General features: G+C 41.6%; 1 protein-coding gene across 1 annotated transcript; it reads left to right on the top strand.

Moving 5' to 3' along the window:
* Nucleotides 1-2,379: 2,379 nt before the first annotated feature.
* LOC121941135 lies at nucleotides 2,380-10,006 on the top strand. The gene is made up of 5 exons (XM_042483857.1): nucleotides 2,380-2,584; nucleotides 4,414-4,731; nucleotides 6,656-6,814; nucleotides 8,017-8,063; nucleotides 8,169-10,006. Exons 1-5 carry the CDS (start codon nucleotides 2,515-2,517, stop codon nucleotides 8,304-8,306), a joined length of 732 nt encoding a protein of 243 aa, XP_042339791.1. The 5' UTR covers nucleotides 2,380-2,514; the 3' UTR covers nucleotides 8,307-10,006.
* The last annotated feature ends 13,759 nt before the right edge of the window (nucleotides 10,007-23,765 follow it).

Here is a 23,765-nt window from a genome sequence, read left to right as displayed (position 1 = left end):
TATCTTGGTAAGACTTCCTCTTCCGTGCAATGGTCATTATTTACAGTTCAAATAGCAACTTGAGACCGGTCCAATGAATCCTGCATTTGGCCAATGTGTTCCACCTCTTTTGCTCTCCACATGGACTGCTCAACTGCAGGCCGCAAGAGCCTACTCAAATTTGTCAATACTACTCAGACTACAGATGGAATCCAGAAAACTCTTGGCACTAACATCTTGTCCCGTTGCCTACAGTTTCTGCATATACGTATTTGCTGACATCTGTTTACAGAGACTAGCTCTCTCCTAGAGGTATTAGTCCTTCTGTCATTCTGGATTTCATTTTGATGATACACAGCTGAGAGAGCTGCATAAGCGATGGCTGGTCTTCCTTTAGGTGACAAAGGTGTCTATCGCACAGCATTTTTGACTGATGTATTTCCAGTTACTTTATTTTGGCACATTTGGGGGGAAAAAGCGTGACTTATATGCTAAGCTACTGCTAACACAAACCAAAATTATCTTGCTGATGCTGCTTCATCTTAAAAGCCTTCTAATGGCAAACTAATGCTTTTACTGTGAAGCAGTGTCAGGAAGTACAACCTAATTTGTCACAATGATTTACCACCAAGATCTAATTTAATGGTCAAGAGCAACTGGTTTAAAAAGCAAAGGTGTTTTGAAACATGGACATTTATCTGTGCTTTTTTGTTGTCAAAACCAGTTTATAATAATGCAGGGCAGCAGTCACCTAGTTAGGTGAAGAGCTGCAGGCAACAGGCAATTTCTGTAACTCCAAAGTATCAGGTATTATTTTCAAGTAAGCAAAAGTCTTTTGACACTTTGAAAACCAGCATAGATATCCCAGCTGTATGAAAAGTCTGCACAAGACTTTACACATTACAGACTTTAACTTCAAATGTCTTTGTATCATTTCTAAAAAATAAGAACGTTAAGACTATGTCTTTTTCCTGTGAAGCCGTGACCTGCATTTGACAAACATATATATATACATATATAAACATATAACATACAGATACTTGCCCAAGAGCTGAGGTGCTCTAACATGGCTGTAGCTGACAGAAGCTGCATCACATCAAAAAGTTTGTGCCCCTTATTGCTGAGTCATCAGCTCTCGTGGTTTAAGTCTGAGGGTCTTTGGCTGCAGTGGTGATACAGTGCGAGCGTGTGAGAACAGGAGATGCATAAAAATGGCCAACTTAATCAACCACTGAAACCAAACAGCCTATCAACAAAATCCCACCGTACACACACTGTTTTGTCTTAAAGTGAGAAAATGATGACATCAAAGCCCCCAACTTCCTTTGCTGTGGTTAAAGTGTTACCTTGTGTGCTGATTTTGTGCTGCTGATTTAGCCATTGGTAACATTAACAGTCTTAACTGATTGTTTTTTGTTTTTGTAAAAAAAATAAAATAAAAGTTGAAAAGAGGAGGGGTGAAGTGTTTTTAATACTACAAAGTAAGTAAAAAACAAAAACAAATGCAACACAAAAATCTGATTGTAAAAATATTATTTACAACATTTGGAGTCAAAAAACTGAGGCACAGAGGGCCCCTTCGAGGTGATATGACACTCATCGTGTGCCAGCAATTTTTAATGCTACTGCCAACTGCTGTAAGATAAAGAGCCAGAAAGTCCGTACAGGGCGTGCGAAAGAGGTGTAGATGGGTATCTCTCAATGGGTCAAACAAACTTTACACTTATTTTGATAATAAGATAGGGTGCTAGTATGTGTGATGTATGTCAAGTGATGTTACATAATGCGAGATACAACCGTAATTATTTCAAGCCAAGCCATGATGTTTTGGCATCAATTGTGAAGTGTAAATTGACGCACTGTCCCTGAAGTGACACAGGACAGTACCTAGTGCTTCATATCTTGATGTGTTGGTCCACTGACAATGTGCCGGTATTTGACGAGTTGAGTTGGGAACGCCGTTGCTGGGTGAAAGCTTGCCATCAACTCTTTCCATTTCTTTGGTTTCAATGCAAAAACTGTTCACAGTGACATCTGTGAATTACCCAGAGCAACAGGGGGTACATGTTTCTTGGAAAACAAATCGCTCTTGACCATCTTGTAAGTGTTTTATAAAAATTTAGTCTTAATTTTATTGAGTAATTTCCTTTTTGATGATAAAGTGAAACCTGACTTGACTAGAGTCAACTATATCCTGTGAAATTTACCTGTAAACATGAAAGAAAGAATTAGCCCTTCCTGATCTTCCACACATTTTGTGAGCCACAGCCTCCTCAGCTGAGTTCCTCACAGTCTGCACCACATGTCCGTGAACCTCTTTGAAGACTTCCGTTGCAGGAGGTGCTTGTGATTCTGTAGGTAGATAAATGGTGTTTGTGCAAGTTCCTGTCTACAGTTTCCTCCTCACAGACGCACAAACTGCTACTTTGGTAGAAATATCAAGCCAAAAGATTCAACACGCCAGGGGAGCTCATATAAATCAGTGAGAGTCAAGGGCCACTTTGCCAGGCCTGCAAGAAACACAACTCTTCTATCATGGTTGATAACATCGTTTTAAAGCCTCTGGGGTTAGTTTTGATCATCACAGCTCACATGGTATTCAACGGTAAGCTGTCTTCTTTTAGTGGTTGATGTTTTTCACTTTCGTGGGTTTTTACCTGCTAGAGGTTAATTTTTACAGCTAAGTTGTCCTAAATTTTGTATTTCTTCTTTGGTCTGTGATAAATATATTGTCTGTTCTTATCATGTGTTATTATGTTGCTAATAATACAGTTTCCACACTGTTATCGTTTTGTGCCGCCATATTATCCAACAGTAACTGTGTTTCTAAGGTGATGAGTTCTCAGTTTGGTGTTTGTTTTGCTATTGCATATTGAGTATATTAATGTCATCCTCTCTAAACTATGGGATGCGTATGTGTGACTTTTTTTTTTTTTTTTTTAAATAGAGCATGTCCCTGAGTCAAGTTTGAAATTTGATAAAATCCATCTCTGAGACACTGTATGTGAATTCAGGCAATACAAATTTGAAAAGTCCACAATAATTAAAATTATGCTCATGAATTCGTTTTATACGGTAAAACTAATTCTGGCTCATAATGTGTATGCGATAATGACAGACAGGATATAGGATTATTGTGGTGTAACAAACAGCTAATATCCTTAAGTTTTCAGACTCATAGGTTTTATAGACACATTGACAAAAACAGAGTTCCATAACATAAAGTATGCCCTGACAAAAACATGTTATGACAGTAAAGGGTTTGAAGGGTTTGAAGTTTCCTAGTGAATCATCACAAGATGCAGGAGGAAAATCTGCCAGCATTATGTGTCCTGTCAGCTTTCTTGTCCATTATACCTGGATTGTTTAAGTAAATAAACTTAAATTTGATTAAGTTTACATTTCATGGAAATAAAATGTATCTCTGTATAGCTACAGTAGGGGTAAGTACATCTCGGCTGCTATTAATAGTCCTACTTAGATACTATAAATATATTCATTACATTTATTACATGGTTTAAAGGTAGTTTAATCATCAATCCACTAAAGTGAAGAGCTGAAATAGCAGTTTCTGACACTGCTATGCTGTAATAGCTTAGCAGGAGTTAAGACTTTTATTAGGAGGATAATGTTCTCCCGCTCAATATCCTCTTAATATGACACATTAACACCTTAAAAAGGGTTTAATGTTTTCAGCAATGTATTTTCCCCAAGTCAAATGTTGATGCAGCCTACTGTATCAACTATTTCCCTGGGTCAATATGTTGAAATTATCCACTTACCTACACCCTCAGATTTGCATGCAAGAAAGTTTTCTTGACTCGAGATGTTGATATCTCCACAATGACTGAATGGATTTGTTCAAACTGCATTAAAAATGTCCATCTCCCTGTGTACTTTTGCTTTTTGAACTGTGACTATAGTCCTTGTCAAGCTTTGTTAGTGTCTTTTTTTATTAAGAGACATATATAAATATTTGTAAATCATGAGGAAGACAAATGTTAAATGTGTCTTATGTGTTATGATAAGGGGATATAATTGGGAAACATATGGGAACATAGGGAGGATCCTATTATTCGCCATTAATTTTCCACATGTGGGATAACACACTGAATATTCAAAATGTTGTTCAAGAAAATTGATGTTCTTCAAGTACAAAAACCAATAGTTTCATTATAGCCAGAGGCTATTTCGTCAGCAAGCTTTCACTTAAAAACTGTTTGTCTGTGGTAGGTTTCTGCAAAAGTGAGAGGTCGTAAAGGCTACAGATTAACATACAAAGAACACAAAATACAGAGCCAGAGAGCAGTTACTGTAGTTTAGTTGTTTGGAGTTTTTGGGTCCTGTTTTATACTTACTGCATTTTGCTTTTCTGTGGCAGTAACCTCATCGCAATCTCTCCTCAGACACATTGTTTGTTTTGTCCCCATACAGGCCCCAGCCGAGCAGAGGTCACTGGGATCCTCGGCACCAACATCACCCTTCAATTCAAATTTAACGTCACTGTAAACAAAAACAGTTATTTTGCATTTTATACAAGAAACCTAAAGATTGCAGAGTATAATGGAAGAAGTAATTCAAAAAGAGGCGACATGAACTTCTATCCTAATAAGACTTCTGTGTTTTGCCAAATTACAAATCTCACTCGAAATCACAGTGGAATTTACTGGGCCACATTGTTGGACTCAAGACCGGCGCAAGAAAGTAATAAGGTGGAGCTGATTGTCCGAGAGGAGAACAGAAACAGCACAGGTAAGACCAAACTCTAGCAAGACTAATATATTATTAAAGGTGGACACTTTGTCAGTTTACGAAGTGTGCAGCACAAGAGCAGCACAAATCTATTATGGTCCGTAGATTTATGCACATTAAATTTAAATGTTGTTAACTTTCTGCAGCTGATTTTTTATTTTTTATTATTAATATTACTACTTGTACTCTTTTTTTTTTTTTTTTTTACTTTTTCCAGTGTACAGCCACGTTCACTTCCTATGTTTTGTCAACTGAGAGAGCAGTCCCCTCACAACAGCAGTGTTGCATTGTTTTTCTAATTTTCCAAGTCTAAGTCAAGCCTATTTACCAGTCTACAAAGACCATTTGCAATATCTTTTAATGAATAAGGCTGGTAGTATTCTATATTTTATTATTTATATAGAATATATATAGAATATATATTCTATATATTCTATATTTAATAGACCAAAACCATCAATAAAATGATCCCGCTAAAAAGTATTTCCTGTATAACAAAAGCTTATATAAAGCAGACCTCCAAAAAGTTGTTCAAAAAGTATGGAAAATACATCAGTGAGAAACATTGTTGTGTTGAATGACATGTTCCTTCATTTGAATGAAACTCTGTGTGTAATACTTTGTTAAAATATTGACATATTTATCATGATGATGAACATGGACTGCACCTATATAGAGCTTTATCGGTGCACAGAGGTTTATGTTGCCTCTTATTCACTATCTTTCACACACATACACACACACACACACACACACACACACACACACAATGATGAAGAAAAGGTGGCTGAGGTGAGCGGTGATCTCTGTCCTTGTGGTATCTTTGGCCAGAGGTGTGAACAGGATAGCTGGTTGGGGTCCTGGCACAGAACACAAAGCGGTCTTGGCAAAAAACACAAACAGCCAAGGAGGCAAAAAATGGAAAAGATAATATAGCTAAACTTGGCTTGCAACAAACCAGGTTTGACAACAATCCGCCAGGGAATGATTGTAGAGCTGGCTCCCTTGTAGATACAGGCTTGATTGCAGGCAGGTGTGTAGACTGATGAGTGCAGACAAGGGGCTGCTGGGGGAGAACAAAGAAGAGACAAAAACAAAACACAACAGGTACACACCAAACACACAAAAGTGACTGGAAAAAATAACCACTACCACAAATCTTTGCATGGAAACTGTTATTTAATATTGATACAGTATCACAAAACATAATATCCAATACTTAACTGTATCTTCTTTTTTTTTTTTTTACATAATATGAACTAAAAGAAAAAATTCAGTTATGACTTATAAAAGGCTCTAGTTGAAAAGTCGAGGGATCAGTTACATTAACACAATTCATCCTGAAAGGAACATTAATTTCAGGCCCAAATTTCACAGCAGTTGTTCAGATAGTCAGTGTTGATTAAAATGATGCACTGACCAAACAACAGATCAGTATCGTCATTCATAGAGCCACGCTGTTTGCATGGTGAAAATCTACAATACCCATTTGATTTATGAAATTTTTGCTTTTTTTTTTGTGTATATATGTGAAAGGTTAAAAAGATTTACATCTTCAGTAGGAAGGAATAGGTTTTCTAAATGGTAAGTTGGAAAGTAGTAAGAGACGGACAAAGCTAACAAGCTATAGGTTGGCAGTCCACAGTGTATAAGTGTTTGTGGTGGTTAAAGGCTTATCTTGAATTTCATATATATATGTATATATATGTATATACATATATATATATATATATATATATATATATAAAAATCTTACTTTGTTAGTCTAACTGTACAGTAAAAATGTAGTCAGCCAATACACTTTTATCTGGGATATGCAGAATTATTTGTCTTTTGACGCTGATATAGACTTGTTGGTGAGAAGAAACAATTCTCTTCCAAGATATGAGTAATTATTTTTATAATTTCCTTTTAACTCCTACAGTGTCTCCAACGCTGAATGACATCACAATAAATAAAGACAGTGGAAGTCCCAGTTTCTTTTCCTCTCACGTTGTCACCGTCCTCGTGGTTTCACCTGTAGGGCTGCTGGCTGCAGTACTACTCTGTTTGAGCTTGATCTGGTTTTTCCTGAGAACCAAAGGTAGGAAAACTTATTCTGTATTTGTTCTAAACTGATCATTCAGAGTGTGTGGGGATATTGTGTTGTGCTCACTGAACCATAAAATCTTAAATGAATTATTAATGTTTGACCTGATATACTGAAAAAACATGTAAACTGTCACTTGGATTCATGAAAGCCCAGAGACAGTCTGTATTAAATTATATTTTACAGCTACAGTCAGTGGTACTTTTTACATTTTTAAAGTGCACCAATGAGAATAATTGTTTTTTTGTGGAAAAAAAAATGTGCAATTGTGTGGTTAGATGCTCAAAAAATGCAAACCTGGTTGCAGTTTCACATCCTTTTGATGCGTGATGATTCATAGCTTTTGAAAAGAAGTCCTCCCTCAGTAGATGCAAATGTGTATGTTTCTACTATCTCAAAGGGATGGGTGGAAAAAATATCACTTGCATTGCTTGTTCACCATTACCAGACCGCTTTCACTTCTGACACAAACCCCCTCTGGCCTACTTTGAGTAGGAACATTGCCTCTTTCAAAATTTTGACAGCCTCTGCAACCTCAGAAACCACAACTGATGATTTCCCGTACATGTATACAAATGCAGGGTTTTGCTGACGCTGCGCTCCTGTATCATGCCTTGCTAATCTGGTCCAACCTTTGTCCACAGACAAGGCGAGGAGTCTTCAAATGTCAAAAATCTGAAAATTGACAGATGGTGGAGATAGACTGTACTCCTTTGCACCATGACTTGCTTTTTTGAACTCCCATATCATAAAGGACGTTGCTCGTTTTTTTGTTTGTTTGTTTGTTTGTTTGTTTTTTTAAAAAAAGCTCATACCAGTGGTGTAAATGTGTGTGAGAGTTAAAAGTTAGACAGAATCAATACATTTATGTCAATATAACACAATTTTGACCAGTATTTGTTTAAAAAAAAAAAAACAGACTTAGTTTATAAACTACTGTATAATTAAACACAAAAATGTTTGCTGTTTATCATTTAGCATCATCATCAACAAACCTGTCTGACTTGGAGTCATGAGACAATATGCTTAGTCTATCTTAAAGACTTGAAGCAGAAACAGCTTTCTATTTTTTCCTACTTCTTTTTCTCTCCGATACAAGAGTGCCTATGATCACTTCAAGTTCATTATTTCATTCATTATTCATTGAATATTTTTCCTGACTGACTCAATATTTCACCTGTTTTGCTCTTATACAGATATACAACAACCACCACCAGAACAAAGCTCTAATCCAACAGTACAAGTGAGAACACATTCATCTTCTTCCATCTGTAAAGATGTAAACATCAAAGTAAATATTTAAAACATCTGCAGAAATTCTCCAGATTAAATCTGACTATATTTACAGGAAACTATTGAGGTGTCCAACAGTGTGCCTGCACCTCCACTGATCTACAGCATCCTGGACTTTCCCAAAAGACCTCCAGCAGTTGTGACTTTTGATCCAAACGACATAGAGTACGCTGATGTCAGTTATCTCCCCTAAAAGATACAGAGGTGATGGGAATTTCTTGGTTTGGGTAAAGATATGCAAGATGACTTACATCTCAAAACATATTTCTAAGAGTGACACTTTTTTTTTGTAATACAGCATGTGGGCCTCTTGCAATAATGTGCAAGCAACAGAGTTTGAACATGAATAGTCACTGTTTTCTGAGTTGAAAGTATGTAGTTGTCACTCTGTTTTTGGTGTTTGTGAGAACGAAATAGTGAGAGTTGCTGCAACAAACCACAAGTCAGTACACCATTTGTTACAGTTACAAAATGGCTTTTGGAGTTGTTTCAGTTTTTGTTTACTTTTTATTTGGTCTAGGGTCGTCTGTCCATGAAACTCTTGTTGGAAAAGTCTGAAAAAGTTTTGCTGTCATTAACAAATGCCCTGAAACAACCAAATACTGGCCTTTTTCTGCAATATATGGTCTTTTCAAGATGTTACAAATGGAAGTTCAGCCAATACCTGTGAAATCAATTTTGTCCAATTCCTGCAATTTTACCACACATTTGACTATTTAAAATGGGTAAAATCTTATTTCACTGTAGAGTTACGTATGGCATTTTGAGTCTCTCAGCCCCTCTCTACTGTTCAACATGACACCACAGTTTCAGGACCAGAGCTCAGAGTCACACAGACATAGTGCCAGGGCTAACTGTAAGCATCACACAGCTTGTGTTACCCTATGGTTATTAACAGATTTAACCACAGAGTGGTGTCGGTGATGGTGTGACATCAACTGCTGGTGTCGGATTGTGAACACTTCTGCAAACTTCTGCCCAGGCAGCAAATATGACAAAAAGCTGTTGTTTTTTCAATTTACACTTTCCCCTGCAATTTCATTGCAAAACATAAAATTAAAAAAACGAAACAAAAAAATGCCTGTGAGCTTTGCAACATGTATCTTCACTAAAGTTAAGATAAAGCATCCGTGATTAACACTGACTTCTGAGGGTGTGCACAGATGACAGATGAATGAGCAAGATATCATAAGCAACTAGAGACCGTCTCACTTTCCATGTAACATTCTGTTAGTTTTGCTTCAGTTTTTCCTCTCCAGATTAAATCAGACTCCAGCGATGTAGTGACATGTTTATTAATGTTTTTATCTTCAGCATGAAGGTGTGATGTCTTTAAAAGCTCCCTTTGGGTTTCAGGGTGAGTCATTTTATCTTTTCTGTCAATAATTTGTTTTTCATCATAGCAATCATCATAGTTTCCACTCCTACAAAATCACTAAAAACCACTGGTGAAATGAAACAGTTTTAGGAAATAGTGACATTTTATTCATAGTTTGCAAGTCTCAGGTCAACAGTACTGTATGTATTCACGTCACAGGGTGATTTTCCATTACTGCATGGTGTGACAGTTTGACGCTGTTGCACCAGTTTTTGACAATTACATTTGACACTATCTCACTGCCATTTTACACAATGTGGTCTCAGAAGTTCTCTCATGGCAGGTGCGAAGAGGCAAAGAGTTATGTTCTCAGTGCCACATATTGATGTAATTAATGTGTGATGTTGATGTATAATATAGAGTTAAACTCACACAACTTATCTGTTCACCAGTGGTAGAAAAACTGCTTCAATATTCATCCTGGATCTTGTTTTGGTGGTGTTTAAAATGAGCATGCTTCACATTGTGTTTTCAATGTTACAAAAAAAATTAAACTGTATGCTCAGCTTGTTATATTGTTGATGCATTGAATAAAATGTTGCACAATAATGATTCCCTTCCTTGCTTTTGTTTGCATGTGTACCTGGGTTCAAATGTTGCAGTTAAAGCTGCTCTACTCTGCTCTAAATAACACCGCAATCTTTTCCTAAACTTAATGAAATATTTGTTTATTCTCTAAACCGAAGCAAGTGTTTTTCTTTCCCTCAACCTAACCGAACTGCATCTGTTTCACAATAAAACTGCGACTGCCCATAATGGATTTTACATTGGCATTACTTGTGTTTTGCGAGCATGTAATTTTAACACATATCGTCCCTACCAATGCCTTGTTAAGAGGTTGGTACATTTCATGTATTTCAGTGAGACTGTGTTGCACCTTTGGTATTTTTCAAACCAGACCCTTTTTTGTGTTTTCCCATTTAGCCTAAGTGACTAATGGGAATAAAAAAGTTTATGTTTCCTAAACATGTATATTTAAACATGTACATGTGTAAACGTGTATTTTCTACTGATAGGCTCTCTTTAGCCAGAAATAGCCCTGAAATATCTATTATCTAACTCACCAGACTCTATATGAATAGTTATTTAGGCATGTATAAAGCCAGCACCTTTTCACATGTAACTGGAAAAAATAAGAATTTATTTCAAGCAAATTGGAGTTGGGAATTGTTGGAACAAGGGAAAGATGAACCAATATAGCTTTTGTGAGTTTTTTTTGTCTTTGCTGACATTGAATAAAGTGGGTTTTAGGATGATAAAATTACTATTTAAATGGAGTCTGCTGAGGTCGGTGACTTTAGGGTTATTTCTGGTTATTGAAAAATTATCTTACTATAAAGGTATCTCTGAGGGGATCCTTTCTCTACAATGTTGTTAGACAATTCTCATAACAACCTGAGCCTGTCAGCGGCAAAAATACACTTTTATTGGATGAAAACTGACAGTGAACTATTGCCCAGAGGGGTTAAATTACAGCATATTTTGCTGCTGCTGGCTGCAGCCCTGTCTCTTAGTACTGGACCAATGTAAAAAAAAATGTGTCACAGACACAAATACATGGGACAATAGAGTTTAAATACCACATTCTTTATGGTATAAGTATGCCCAACCTGAGCCTTCGACATGTGAAATTATGCAGTACTGATCTGCCATACTCACAGATCTGTTCTCATGTAGGAGCTAATTTTAGCACGCCTGTGGGGCTGGCCCAAGTAAATTACCTATGACTGCCTCATTTGTTTTTCTACAAAGTCCAGGTCTTCAGTGCAGATACTCATTCAGCACTGAATACAATGAAACCTAGATATGAACACAGAAAAGTCTGTAAAATTAGTACTTTCGATTTCACATAAAGTCCCTAAAAAGACTGGAGTCAGCCCTATTGCGGTGTGGCTTTATGGTTAATGTTTCAGGCAAAATAGCTAAACATGATAGTTTCAGTTCATGGTAAAACTGGATACCCCAGAAAGGTAGAAAGAAAGCAAAATGAATGGCCAGCCATTTTCTGTCAAAGCTGAGGCACTTAGAGGTAAAATGCATCCAGTCCATATCCTTCAGTTTAATACTTTTACAGTCATTTGACAATGGAAACAAAAAGACAAGTCATTTGCAAAATGTTATGTATACAGACCAGGTTGGATTACCAAATGGTAAAAGCATTGCACCAGACCTTCAGAGGCCACAGTTTACTCTGTGGTCATTTTATAATGGCGAAGTTGTTTGGTAACATACACCAATAAAAAATTAGTTATTATTTCATTTAATATAAGGTTTACTTGGTGTATGATCTTCAGCTGATTTGTGTCTAATCAACTTACCACAAACTCACTGTTCCACAGCAACCCCGGGGCCAGGGAGTACAGTAAAATTTATTGGTAGCTTCACTCAAAAGGTCACAAGCTGCAGCTGCAGGTGGTAAGGCACCAGCTGCATTCAATATTTAAAGGTTTATTATTATCATTACAGGCTATAATACAGGATTGCACTTTGAAATGTAGTTTTAGCCCTCTCAGCGCTCCACAGAAAATGAATAAACAGATATTCAGAAATATTCATACACAAATAGAATATATAGAATAAAATAGTCAATAAAACTGAAGAAAAAAACTATACATTTTGCAAAAGTAGCACAAAAGCAATACACATAAAAGGAAAAGTAAATTATATATCGGTGAGTTACACCAAAGGGGCCTTTTTCCCATTCTGGTACTTATGGTGAAATACTGAGTTCCTCAAGACATTTAAATATTGTGAGTGTAAATTTTCGAAAATCTCCATGTTCATGAGTTGTAGCATGTTTGCTGATGTTTTCAGAAATGTTTGAGGGCAGTGAAGTTCATTTTTCAGTGGATTGTAACCTCTGCTGCTGACAAATGAAGCCGGAAAAACTGCAGTTTCTTGAATGGCCAAATGAGGCTGTGCTGCAGAAGCTTGACTATATAAATAACGGATGTAGCTACCATGACATCACCCATTGGTTTGTGGACAGATGTATCGAAGCCTCATATTCGGCATGTTGGCCGTCACCACATTGATTTTTTGGATCCAGAAGTGACCATATTTGGATGAGTGGTTGAAGCTGTGGAGAAGCAAGGGCTGAATCGAGAAGCCAAGGACACTATAGGCAGACAGCCTGTTACTGAAGCGGCCCCACTCTTAAATGTTCCTAACTTTAATCCTTAATAAAATTCAAATGGCTGACCTATATAAAAAATGCAACACAGTTGAAATAAATGGTTAGTTTATTATTAAGCAGCCTCAGGAGTTCTTAACGAGCTGGTCATTAGAATTAGAAAAACATGCAGGACTAGTGGTTGGCAAGGTTTAGGAAATACTGTGCTAGAGAGACCAAAACAGTTTTTGTACCAGGCTGTAAACACGAGGATTTACTCTCCGCTGGAGCCAGCTTCAAGTGGCCATTAGCGGAACTGCAGTTTTTTCTGCACTTCCGCTTTGGCTTCATTTTTCAGCCAGAGGCTGAAGCTTGGAGTGGAGCTAATTGAGTGACAGGCTGTCTGCAAGGCTTTGCTACAGCGCATCAGAGTCAGATTCACCCCTTGCTCCTCAGCAGCTCCAACCTCTTTCCCAAATATGGTCAATTCTGACTTCAAAAAACCAAGACGACGACAGCTGAAATTGTAATTTTTATTTCACACTGCCTCTTTTTTTTCTTCTTTTTTTAAAAAATATTTCATGCATTATGTCACCCACAGCTGGCTATATTGTTCACCTTGGTGGTTTCTAGATGCCATTGCCTAGCAGCCGTGTTGTCACAACTTGAACTCCAAGTATATAATGTACAGAACTTCCCAAATCATAACCAAAAGCTCATGAGTTTCATTTGAAGGCAACATTACAAACATACATGCTGCATCATTCTGCACAGTGAAGGTCAAACATCCAAGTGAGAAAAAAAAAAAAGCAAAAGTTATATTTTAGTAAAAACGGAAATTTAATTTCTTTGACCCTTTTGGAGGATTGAAAGCCCCAACTAAGTGATAATAACGCTGAAGATAATCACTTAAATAAACTGCTGCTGCCTCCCACTTCTTTGAGGTGAAGCTGGACTTCATTGTCTTTCGTTAGTGTGCACGTTTGCTGCATGTTTGCTGCATAACACCCACCTCTACTGTTCTGAGATTTCTCATAAACAAACCAAACGTCACTGTTCCATAACTGTGCTGTGAACTGCTGCTTCCTCCACCAGCAATATTTAAATGATGAATGACAAATGGTGCAAATAAAGAATCATTTTGTTTCCTTTGAAGAATTTCCAGAGGCCAGAAGTGGTGGAGGCGATCATTATTTTGTTAGAGAAAGCAACTCTTTAATAATAATACATACTTTGATACATTTAATGATCATTTTATTTCTGCAATCATTTTGTGACCCCTCACATTAATCTATAATAGACCGAAGGGTCCTAAAATAAACTTAAAGCCAATCTGCAAAGTGTGCTAACTCTGTAACCCCTGACCCCTGCCGCTAGCTTGGGGAGTAATGTACTGCTGTGTAATTCTCTATTATATTTCCTGTCCTCCTTTTTTGTGACACTCTTTCACTCTGCTTTAATTGTGACCTGCAGAAAGACTGCAAATAAAAATAAGCTAACTCTACTGCAATACGTGTTAACATCACTTACAAATAAAATAAATGTGTTGTTGCATGCTTGCTTATTAGCTACCATTTACTGATATATTGATATATTAAATCTTTAAATCAACAGTTTAACAAACCACATACTTAAAGTTTTTTGGGTTAAAACCAGAGTGTTTTGTAGGCTATCCGTGAATAATGTTTGTTTGTGTATAACCTAATAATCACACTTGGTGCCGACCGTAGGTGTGTGGTTAACAGAGATCCTGTTTTCCACTTGACATCAGCAGAAAGTGCAGCTAACCCTGCTCTCAATCTAAAAATGGGAAGGTTTCACAAGTCAGATGGAAATGTGTCTTTTTTTTTCAGGCAAATTTTCCTCTCGTTGTTCTTAAATATTCTTATTTTACCCTCAGAGACAGCTCGCACATATAAACCTGAACACTAAATAGGTTCAGTTCACTAAATAGGAACCAGCAGCAGAGGGGGACTACTGAGAATTTTATTGAAGCAGTTATTATTTTTACACCCTGAACTCAACCCTCAACTTAGGGCAAGACTGCTTCATAGTTTGGATTTGACCTAAGTGTTTGCTTAATGAGCATTCTTTTCTACTCTGTCTTGCGTCCATTTTTTTAGACCAAAAAGCCACGCTTTGCGTCCACATGAAATGCCACTGGATAGCGTCAGGTGAGAATGCAGCTGGACAGAACTGGTCACAGTATTACTATATGCCAGTGGACTGTCAGATGGATGGGGCAGAATGGCGTCAGGTAGACACTAAAATCAACATAATAACATCATAAAATTAGTGTCAGGTTGCCTATAGGATGGATCCAACAAATCCCAGACTTTCATGCAGGAGTCTGGTGTTCGCTTCCTGTCTGAATGCTTACCTACACCATACCATTTGCCTCCTTACCCTAATCCTAATATCTGTGCCTGCATGTGTTTTTTTGATCTCCCAGTATTGGTTGCCTTGTGCTTTAGTTGCCTAAACATAACTGTGTGCACAGCATCCCACCTTGTGCTTGTGTTGACATCATGGTTGCACCATCCCAGAATGTAAATAGCAGATACAGAGGGTTACCTACAGTGTATATGTAGACGAGGAAGTCCACTGCAAAACGGTAATATGTGACAACTTGGGATGAGAGTGTGTTGGTTCTGCAGTGCAATTTTTCAGGCAATTCATTTCACATTTCTACAAGGCCATTTGCATTCCAGCAATGTTTTTATTTTGTTTAGTTGTCAGCATTCACATTGAAAGTGTTTTTGACTAACATTTTGCAATGGAAGCAACATCCTATTAGACTGGTTTCATACCTCTAAACTGCTGCCTACATCTTGGGCTTTTTCAGCGATTCAAATCGAAAATTAATTAAGTTAAAACAAAATGGTAATTAAGTTTGATAATTAGGCGTACCTTTTCTTACCACAATCTCAAATAGTACATAGGCTAATACCTGCTAGAGGCCGACTGCTAAATCATTTTTAGAACAACCATAATTTAGCAGTTAAATACTGATGCTCAATGCTGCTACTTTCTTCTTTTATGTTACCTTCCCTGATGCTTTCCTGCTTCTGCCTGGTTGTGTTGGAGGCTCAAACACCAATAACAACTCAAGTTCCCTGAAATTTTTATTGTGAATTAAAAGCATCCTAGAGTGCCCAGAAATTTTCTGTCTGCCTTTAAACCCTCAGACTGTGACAGACCCAGCTGGAGCGATGATTCACAAGTTTCTGATTTCAACTTCAAACGATGTCAAGCAGTCTGTGTAATATCTACAGAGGATTATTTAAGCATTTTTCTTTTTATATATATTTCCCTAATCAAACAGTTCCCACTCTACCTCAAGGCTCTAACTTTTCCAATGGGGAGCAAAAGCATCCCAAACTAAATTTTAAGTACATTTGCATGTCGTGTCAGTTTCAAGCCAGCACTCAAAAACTGAAACTATTTTGCTGAATGATATACATCTTTATGTGGTGTATGTCTGAAGAGGAAAGTCTCTGATGGCTAAAGCTGCATCTAACACTGCCATCTGGTGGCTATGAGCCACAGTACACATGGAAATCCTCAGATTTACCCCACCCCGCAGGCTGCAGGTTTTTATCCCACTCTGATGTCTGTAAAAGTATATGGTCACGTTTTTATTTGAAACCACAAGCCACACACAAGCTGTGTGTTACTTAGCAGAAGAAGAAATTAAACATAGGAGTCTAAATTTGGGTTTTACAGACTACAAACAAAAATGTAGGAATAAAATAATGAATTATTCAGCAGTGACATACATATCAAAACAGTGTAAAAACAGTACATGTATGGTCAGGCAAAGAATTTTGAATTCAAATGTTGGGGGGGCAGAAGAAAACAAAATCATGTTTTTTTCATCGTTTTGAGATGTCAAAAGAAATTAAATTAATCAATACTGACTCACTCCACAGCCGAAAATGTGCATAACAACTGTAAATTCACAATAGCTGCAACCTGCATGCCAAACTTCAGCCTCCTATTGGGCAAAAACTGTGGCCACCAAAGGTTGGGGGCATTTTTGTAGACCAACCTACAGAGCGAGCTTTAGAGTTGCTGGTCTCTGCGAATAAACCTACTCTGAAGATGGGGTGTATGTATACTTTTATTAATATTCCCCCTATCATTTGGCTTTAGTTCAGTTTTGCACTAATGGTGCTCTAATATCTTCCCTACATAACAAAGTGATATGAATGTCAAAGTATGTGTTAACACAACTAAATTTTTTTGTTGGATGCTCTGGATTGAGATATTCAACAGCCAACACCTTAACACAGCCGCTGCAGAGGAGCAGGCCGACACTCCACAGGCTACAATCAACAACCTGATCAACTCTAAATGAAGGAGATGTTTGGCATTGTATGAGGCAAATGTTGATCACACCAGATACTGACTAATTCTTTGGGATATCTGCGACCAAAGAATGCTGAGGTGCTAGTCAAGAGAAGTCCTGATAAATGTAATAAATAAAAGATAAAAGTGCACATTTAAGAGTGGCCTTTAATTGTGACGATCCTAAGACAAACCTGTGTTGGATTGATGCTGTTTAATCAGTGATATGCCACACCTGTCAGGTAGAGGGATTATTCTGGAGAAGTAGATGCACTCACCAACACAGATTTTGACACATTTATGACCAAACTTTAAATAAAAATATCTATCAAGTGCATTCAAAAGTCTTAGATCTTTGACTTAAACCTGCATAGGAGCAAAAACAAAAGTGTTGCATTATTTTTTTGTCCAGTGTATTATAAAAATAGAGCATGGTGAATTTCAAATATAGAACTGTCACAGACAAAAAAAAAATCTCAAAGACACATCTATAAAAGACACTTTTGATTAAAGTAAGAAATGATTGTATTTTGGCACAGTTCATGTAACGGGTGTGGTGTGGACCTAGATGCAGTACACCAGTTAACAGTACTAGTTGGTAATGACGTTTATTTAAACCAACACAGATAATGCACCAATGATGGTGAAGCAGTACTGACAATTGTCCGTTCTTCAAGCGGAACGCCCAAACAAAGTCTCTGGAGAATGGACGATGGGAAGAAACGGAGCTTACTGCACTCGACGCCGTCGAGGAGGAAATCCCGTCGTCCGATGGATTGGCGACACGTGTGGAGGTGCCGTCGAGGAGAGAGCGGAAGAGTGGTCGGGGACAGGCGGAGATTTCGTAGCCGGCGGAGCAGTCCGTGAATGCAGCAGTGCCGATGGGGATCAGGCAGAAGGATCGTCGGGGACAGGCGGAGGATTCGTTACCAGCGGAGCAGATCAGGAACGCCAAAGCAGAACACGTGGACGGGAACAGAAGGCAGGTAGGTTTTCCAGGGAGCAGAACTCCTCAGAGACGTCTGAAGCACTCCCCTCTTCCTCAGAGAGGGAACCGTCCCCCTCCGAGGCAGAAACCACGTCGTCACCCTCAGACAGAGCAGACACAGGGGCAGGACGAGGAACAGAATCAGAATCCCCCCAGGTCGAGGCGAGCCTGGAGGGTTGGTCCGGATGCAGACGATGGAATTCCTCCATTAGTCGAGCATCCAGGATTTGGCAAGCCGGGACCCATGACCGTTCCTCCGGCCCGTACCCCTCCCAGTCCACAAGGTACTGGAGCCCCCTCCCACGGCGACGAGAGTGGAGCAGGCGGTGCACCATGTAAGCAGGAGCCCCATCAATGATGCGTGGAGGCGGGGGAGGCTGAGAGGCAGGTTGCAGGGGGCTCTCTCTAAACGGCTTGAGTCTGGAGACATGGAAGACGGGGTGAATCCGCATAGTGTGGGGCAGCTGTAGTCGGACTGCCACCGGGTTGATCACCTTCTCGATGGGAAATGGTCCGACAAACTTGGGAGCCAATTTCTTGGAGTCCACCCTCAGGGGGAGATCCCAAGTGGACAGCCACACCTTCTGCCCCACCTGGTAAGGAGGAGCTCGGGTACGGCGACGGTTAGCAGCCTTGGCGTACCGATCTGCAGTTCCCAGCAGGGCGGCTCTGGCCTGAGTCCAAGTCCGGCGACAGCGACGGATGAAGGCCTCAACAGAAGGGTAAGCAGTCTCTTTCTCTTGCGCCGGGAACAGGGGCGGTTGAAACCCATAAGCGCACTGGAATGGTGACAGGCCAGTGGCGGAGCTGGTGAGGGTGTTGTGGGCATACTCCACCCACAGCAGTTGCGAGGCCCAGGAAGCGGGGTGTTTAGATGTCATACACCGGAGGGCCGTTTCCATCTGTTGGTTTTTCCTCTCCGTCTGCGTCTGGCCGTTGGACTGTGGGTGGTTACCGGAGGACAGGCTGGTGGAGGCACCCAGGAGACGACAAAACTCCCTCCAGAACGCAGAGGTGAACTGGGGACCCTGATCAGAGACCACGTCAGAAGGGAGACCATGGAGCTGGAACACGTGCTCCAGGAGCAGCTTGGCGGTTTCTTTGGCAGAGGGGAGCTTGGGCAAAGGCACGAAGTGGGCCATCTTACTGAACCGATCTACCACTGTCAGGATAGTGGTGTTGCCTCCCGACAGTGGCAGACCGGTTACAAAGTCCAGAGAAATGTGGGACCAAGGACGATGAGGCACAGGTAGTGGCTGTAGATGGCCGGCAGGAGCCCCCTGAAGAGCTTTATTCTGATTGCAGACAGGGCAGGCATTTACAAAGTCTGTGGTATCTTCATCCAGGGTAGCCCACCAAAACCGCTGTTGTAGGACCTCCTTGGTCCGTGTGATTCCTGGGTGGCAGGTGAGTCGGGAGCTGTGAGCCCATTGCAGGACCTCAGATCTTAACCCCTGGGGAACGAAGAGTCGGTCCAGAGGGCACGAGCTGGGGCCCGGCTGGTCCTCCAAAGCAGCTTTAACTCGCTCCTCGATCTCCCAGGTGAGGGCGGCCAGGAGACGAGAAGGGGGAATAATACTGTCCGGGTTGGGGAGGTCCACCGGACTTGGCGGGAGTTGAGTCTTTTGGCTGAGCGGATGTACGCGAGGTTCTTATGATCCGTCCAGACGAGGAAGGGGGTCTTGGTGCCCTCTAGCCAGTGTCTCCATTCCTCCAACGCCAACTTCACTGCCAATAGTTCCCGGTTGCCGATGTCATAGTTCCTCTCCGCCGGGGACAATCGTCGGGAGAAGTAAGCACAGGGATGAAGCTTCTGGTCCTCAGCAGAACGTTGCGACAGGACAGCCCCCACACCCACATCGGAAGCGTCCACCTCCACCACGAACTGTCTCTCGGGATCCGGGATCAGGAGAATGGGAGCTGAACTGAAGCGTCTCTTGAGGAGCTGGAACGCTGCCTCCGCGGCCAGGGACCAACAGAAGGGAATCTTGCAGGAGGTGAGAGCAGTGAGAGGTGCTGCCACCGCACTGTAGCCTCGGATGAACCGCCTGTAGAAGTTAGCGAACCCTAGGAATCGTTGCAGCTGTTTGCGGGAGTCAGGGACTGGCCAGGAGGTAACCGCTGAGACCTTGGCAGGGTCCATCTCCATGTGATTAGGGCCAATGATGTAGCCCAAGAAGGGGACAGAGGAGGCGTGGAACTCGCACTTCTCTGCTTTTACGAAGAGGGAGTTCTTTAACAGGCGTTGCAGGACTGTCTGGACGTGGCGTATGTGTTCTTGCTTCGAGCGGGAGAAGATCAAGATGTCATCCAGATACACGAATACGTATTTGTTGAGCAAGTCTCTGAGCACGTCATTGATGAGAGCCTGGAAAACGGCCAGGGCATTGGTGAGCCCGAAGGGCATTACCAGGTATTCGTAATGTCCTGTGGGAGTATTAAATGCTGTCTTCCATTCGTCCCCCTCACGGATCCGAACCAGGTGATAGGCGTTGCGGAGATCCAGCTTGGTGTAAATGGTGGACCCCTGGAGCAGTTCGAAGGCGGAAGCAATGAGGGGTAGAGGATAGCGGTTCTTTATAGTAATGTCATTCAAACCCCGGTAGTCGATGCAGGGTCTCAGGGAGGCATCCTTCTTGCCCACGAAGAAGAACCCAGCACCGGCGGGAGACAAGGAGGGGCGAATGATGCCGGAGGCCAAGGCGTCCCCGATGTATGTGTCCATCGCCTCTCTCTCTGGTGCCAACAAGGAGTACAGGCGGCCCTTGGGAGGAACAGAACCGGGCAGGAGGTCGATGGCGCAGTCGTAGGGTCGATGTGGAGGCAGTGATGTGGCCCTCGTCTTGTTGAACACCTCCCGGAAATCATGATACTCAGGGGGTACCTTAGAGAGGTCAGGAGTGGAACAGGAACTGGCAGGCGGCACGGGCGTGACTGTTAGTCGTCGGCAGACCTGGTGACAGGAGGGGCTCCAACCCGAAATGGACCCCGTGGACCAGTCGATGTGGGGGTTATGGCGGTGAAGCCAGGGATAACCGAGGATCAGGGGAAGACTTGGAGATCTCAGAACGTGAAACCTGATTGTCTCGAGGTGCGTACCAGACAGGAGCATCGAGATGGGGGTAGTCTGGTGAGTCACCCTCCCCAGGAGATGGCCATCCAGAGCACTGGCCGGTATGGGGCGAGGAAGAGGGTCCAACTTGATCTCCAGCTGCCGGGCGAGTTCCTCATCCATGAGGTTGACGTCAGCTCCAGAGTCAATAAAAGTAGCGAGGGTGTGAGATCCTCTCGTCAGTTGTAGTTGGACGTGAAACAGGGGCCGTTGATCAGGGGCAGAGTTCGAGTGTAGGGATCGGCTCAGCAGAATGCCCCTGTCTACTGCTGAGCCCTCCCTTTTGCCGGACACCGAGAGACAAAATGGCCGCCCTGGCCACAGTAAAGACAGAGGTTACCTCAACGTCGTCTCTCTCGTTCCTCAGGTGTCAGACTGGTGCGACCCACCTGCATGGGCTCTGCTCCCGAGGGGTGGTCGGACAGGGGACCAGGGGCAGCGGGTGTCCCATACTGGTGATTGGAAGCCCGATGATTAGCTCCCTCCAGATTCCGCTCTCTCCTTCTGGCCTGGATCCGTCTATCCAACCTCGTGGTCAGTTCAATGAGCCCATCTAACGAGCCAGGGAGGTCGAACGACACCAACTCGTCTTTCATGTACGGAGCCAAACCGTTGAGGAAGGCGTCACACTGGGCCACCGTGTTCCAGTCGCTCAACCGGGCTTTGGTTCTAAAGTCAATGGCAAAGTCTGCGACTGTTCGGTTCCCCTGTCTCTGACTCAGGAGGCTTCCGGTGGCGTCAGGTCCCGCTGAGATGGGTCCGAAAACCTTTCGTAGTTCCTCCGCGAAAGCCTGGAAGGAGGCACAGGCTGGCGTGCCTCTCTCCCACTCCGCCGTTCCCCACAAGCGTGCTCTGCCGGTGAGATGGTTTATGGCAAAGGCCACTCTGGCTCCCTCTGTGGCGAAGGTGTGTGGCTGCAGGGCAAACAGGATTGAGCAGTTTGTTAGAAACGGACTGCAGCCCTCAGGATCCCCGGCATATCGTTCAGGAGCCACCACCCGGGGCTCGGATACAGAGCTAGGAGTTAGCATCTGAGGTGGAGCAGGTGAAGCAGGAGCTGGAGCAGGAGGGGTGCGATGAGTCAGGGTGGTAGCCATTTGTTGTACCTGGGTGGCTAACAGGGTTAGTGCTCGCTCCAGCGCTGATGCCGATTGGCGAGCTTCAGCCGCGTTGGAAGTGAGCTGAGCCTCGTGTTGCTGCAACATTCCTTCCACGCAGGCAAGACGAGACTGGAGAGCGGTGTTTTCTGCTGGGTCCATGTTTGGCCAGATTGTACTGTAACGGGTGTGGTGTGGACCCAGATGCAGTACACCGGTTAACAGTACTAGTTAGTAATGACGTTTATTTAAACCAACACAGATAATGCACCAATGATGGTGAAGCAGTACTGACAACTGTCCGTTCTTCGAGCGGAACGCCCAAACAAAGTCTCTGGAGAATGGACGATGGGAAGAAACGGAGCTTACTGCACTCAACGCCGTCGAGGAGGAAATCCCGTCGTCCGATGGATCGGCGACACGTGTGGAGGTGCCGTCGAGGAGAGAGCGGAAGAGTGGTCGGGGACAGGCGGAGATTTCGTAGCCGGCGGAGCAGTCCGTGAATGCAGCAGTGCCGATGGGGATCAGGCAGAAGGATCGTCGGGGACAGGCGGAGGATTCGTTACCAGCAGAGCAGATCAGGAACGCCGAAGCAGAACACGTGGTTGGGAACAGAAGGCAGGTAGGTTTTCCAGGGAGCAGGCGAGCAGAGCAGGTCGGGGACAGGCAGGGTCGGCTTTGTGTGATGTAACATGTATGCAAAGTATGTATCCCCTCTTCAATGTTTAAAACAGACACTCCAAGATCCATGATAATAGAAACTGTTACCACTTTCAAAAGAGTTCCTACATACTTTGAAATTCTTGATTTCTAAATCTCAATTCTCTATTTATTTTCTTAAACCTACCTAAATAATACAAACACCATTCCAACTTCATATCTTCATTTAATATGACACAAGTTTTAAGACTGTAAAATGGAGAGAGGTCCAATTTAATGTCTTCTGCCCTGTATGATTAGAATAACACATTATGGACAGACAAATCACAATTTAAACCTTCTCAATCTAATTACTGAGTAGACTGCAGAGGATGCAAAGAAAAACATACAAATACAAATATTTTGACTATAATTGTACCATTATGGTATTCTGCTTTTTTTAAGGACAAAAATATCTCAGATGTAAATAATACTTGTACATGTGGAGTCTGACTTGGAGGCCTACTGTTATAATGTATTTTAAAATAAACATTATTAAAGGAAAGAAGAAAACATTAACAAAACAGGTGATTGCAACAAATTTCAACACCAGTACAGATTTAAAAAAGGAATCTCTCCTTACACAGTAAGAGAAGAAAAGATCAAATGTACAAATTTACTTTAAGCCATGAAAAATACAAAATAAATATATTTCAAAGTCCCGGATTTATAAGTCAAATACTATGATAGGATAATATACTGAGATACCCTGAAATAAAACAGATCTGCAGAGTAATCTATCCTGCCATCTGTTGGACAACCTGTGTTAAAACATGTAAAAACCAGTGAAGCGTTTAAGTGCATACTACATGGAGGAAACAACCAGGGCAAGAAGCTGCATTTGATATACTTACATCCACAAGTTTGCAGTAGAGCTGCCCATGGCTTCATCTCTCAGAGGCAGACCTTTAAACCA

The sequence above is a fragment of the Plectropomus leopardus genome, chromosome 3 (assembly GCF_008729295.1).
Source record: "Plectropomus leopardus isolate mb chromosome 3, YSFRI_Pleo_2.0, whole genome shotgun sequence".
NCBI classification, from domain to species: Eukaryota; Metazoa; Chordata; class Actinopteri; order Perciformes; family Serranidae; genus Plectropomus; species Plectropomus leopardus.
This window is presented reverse-complemented; position numbering and strand designations above follow the sequence as displayed.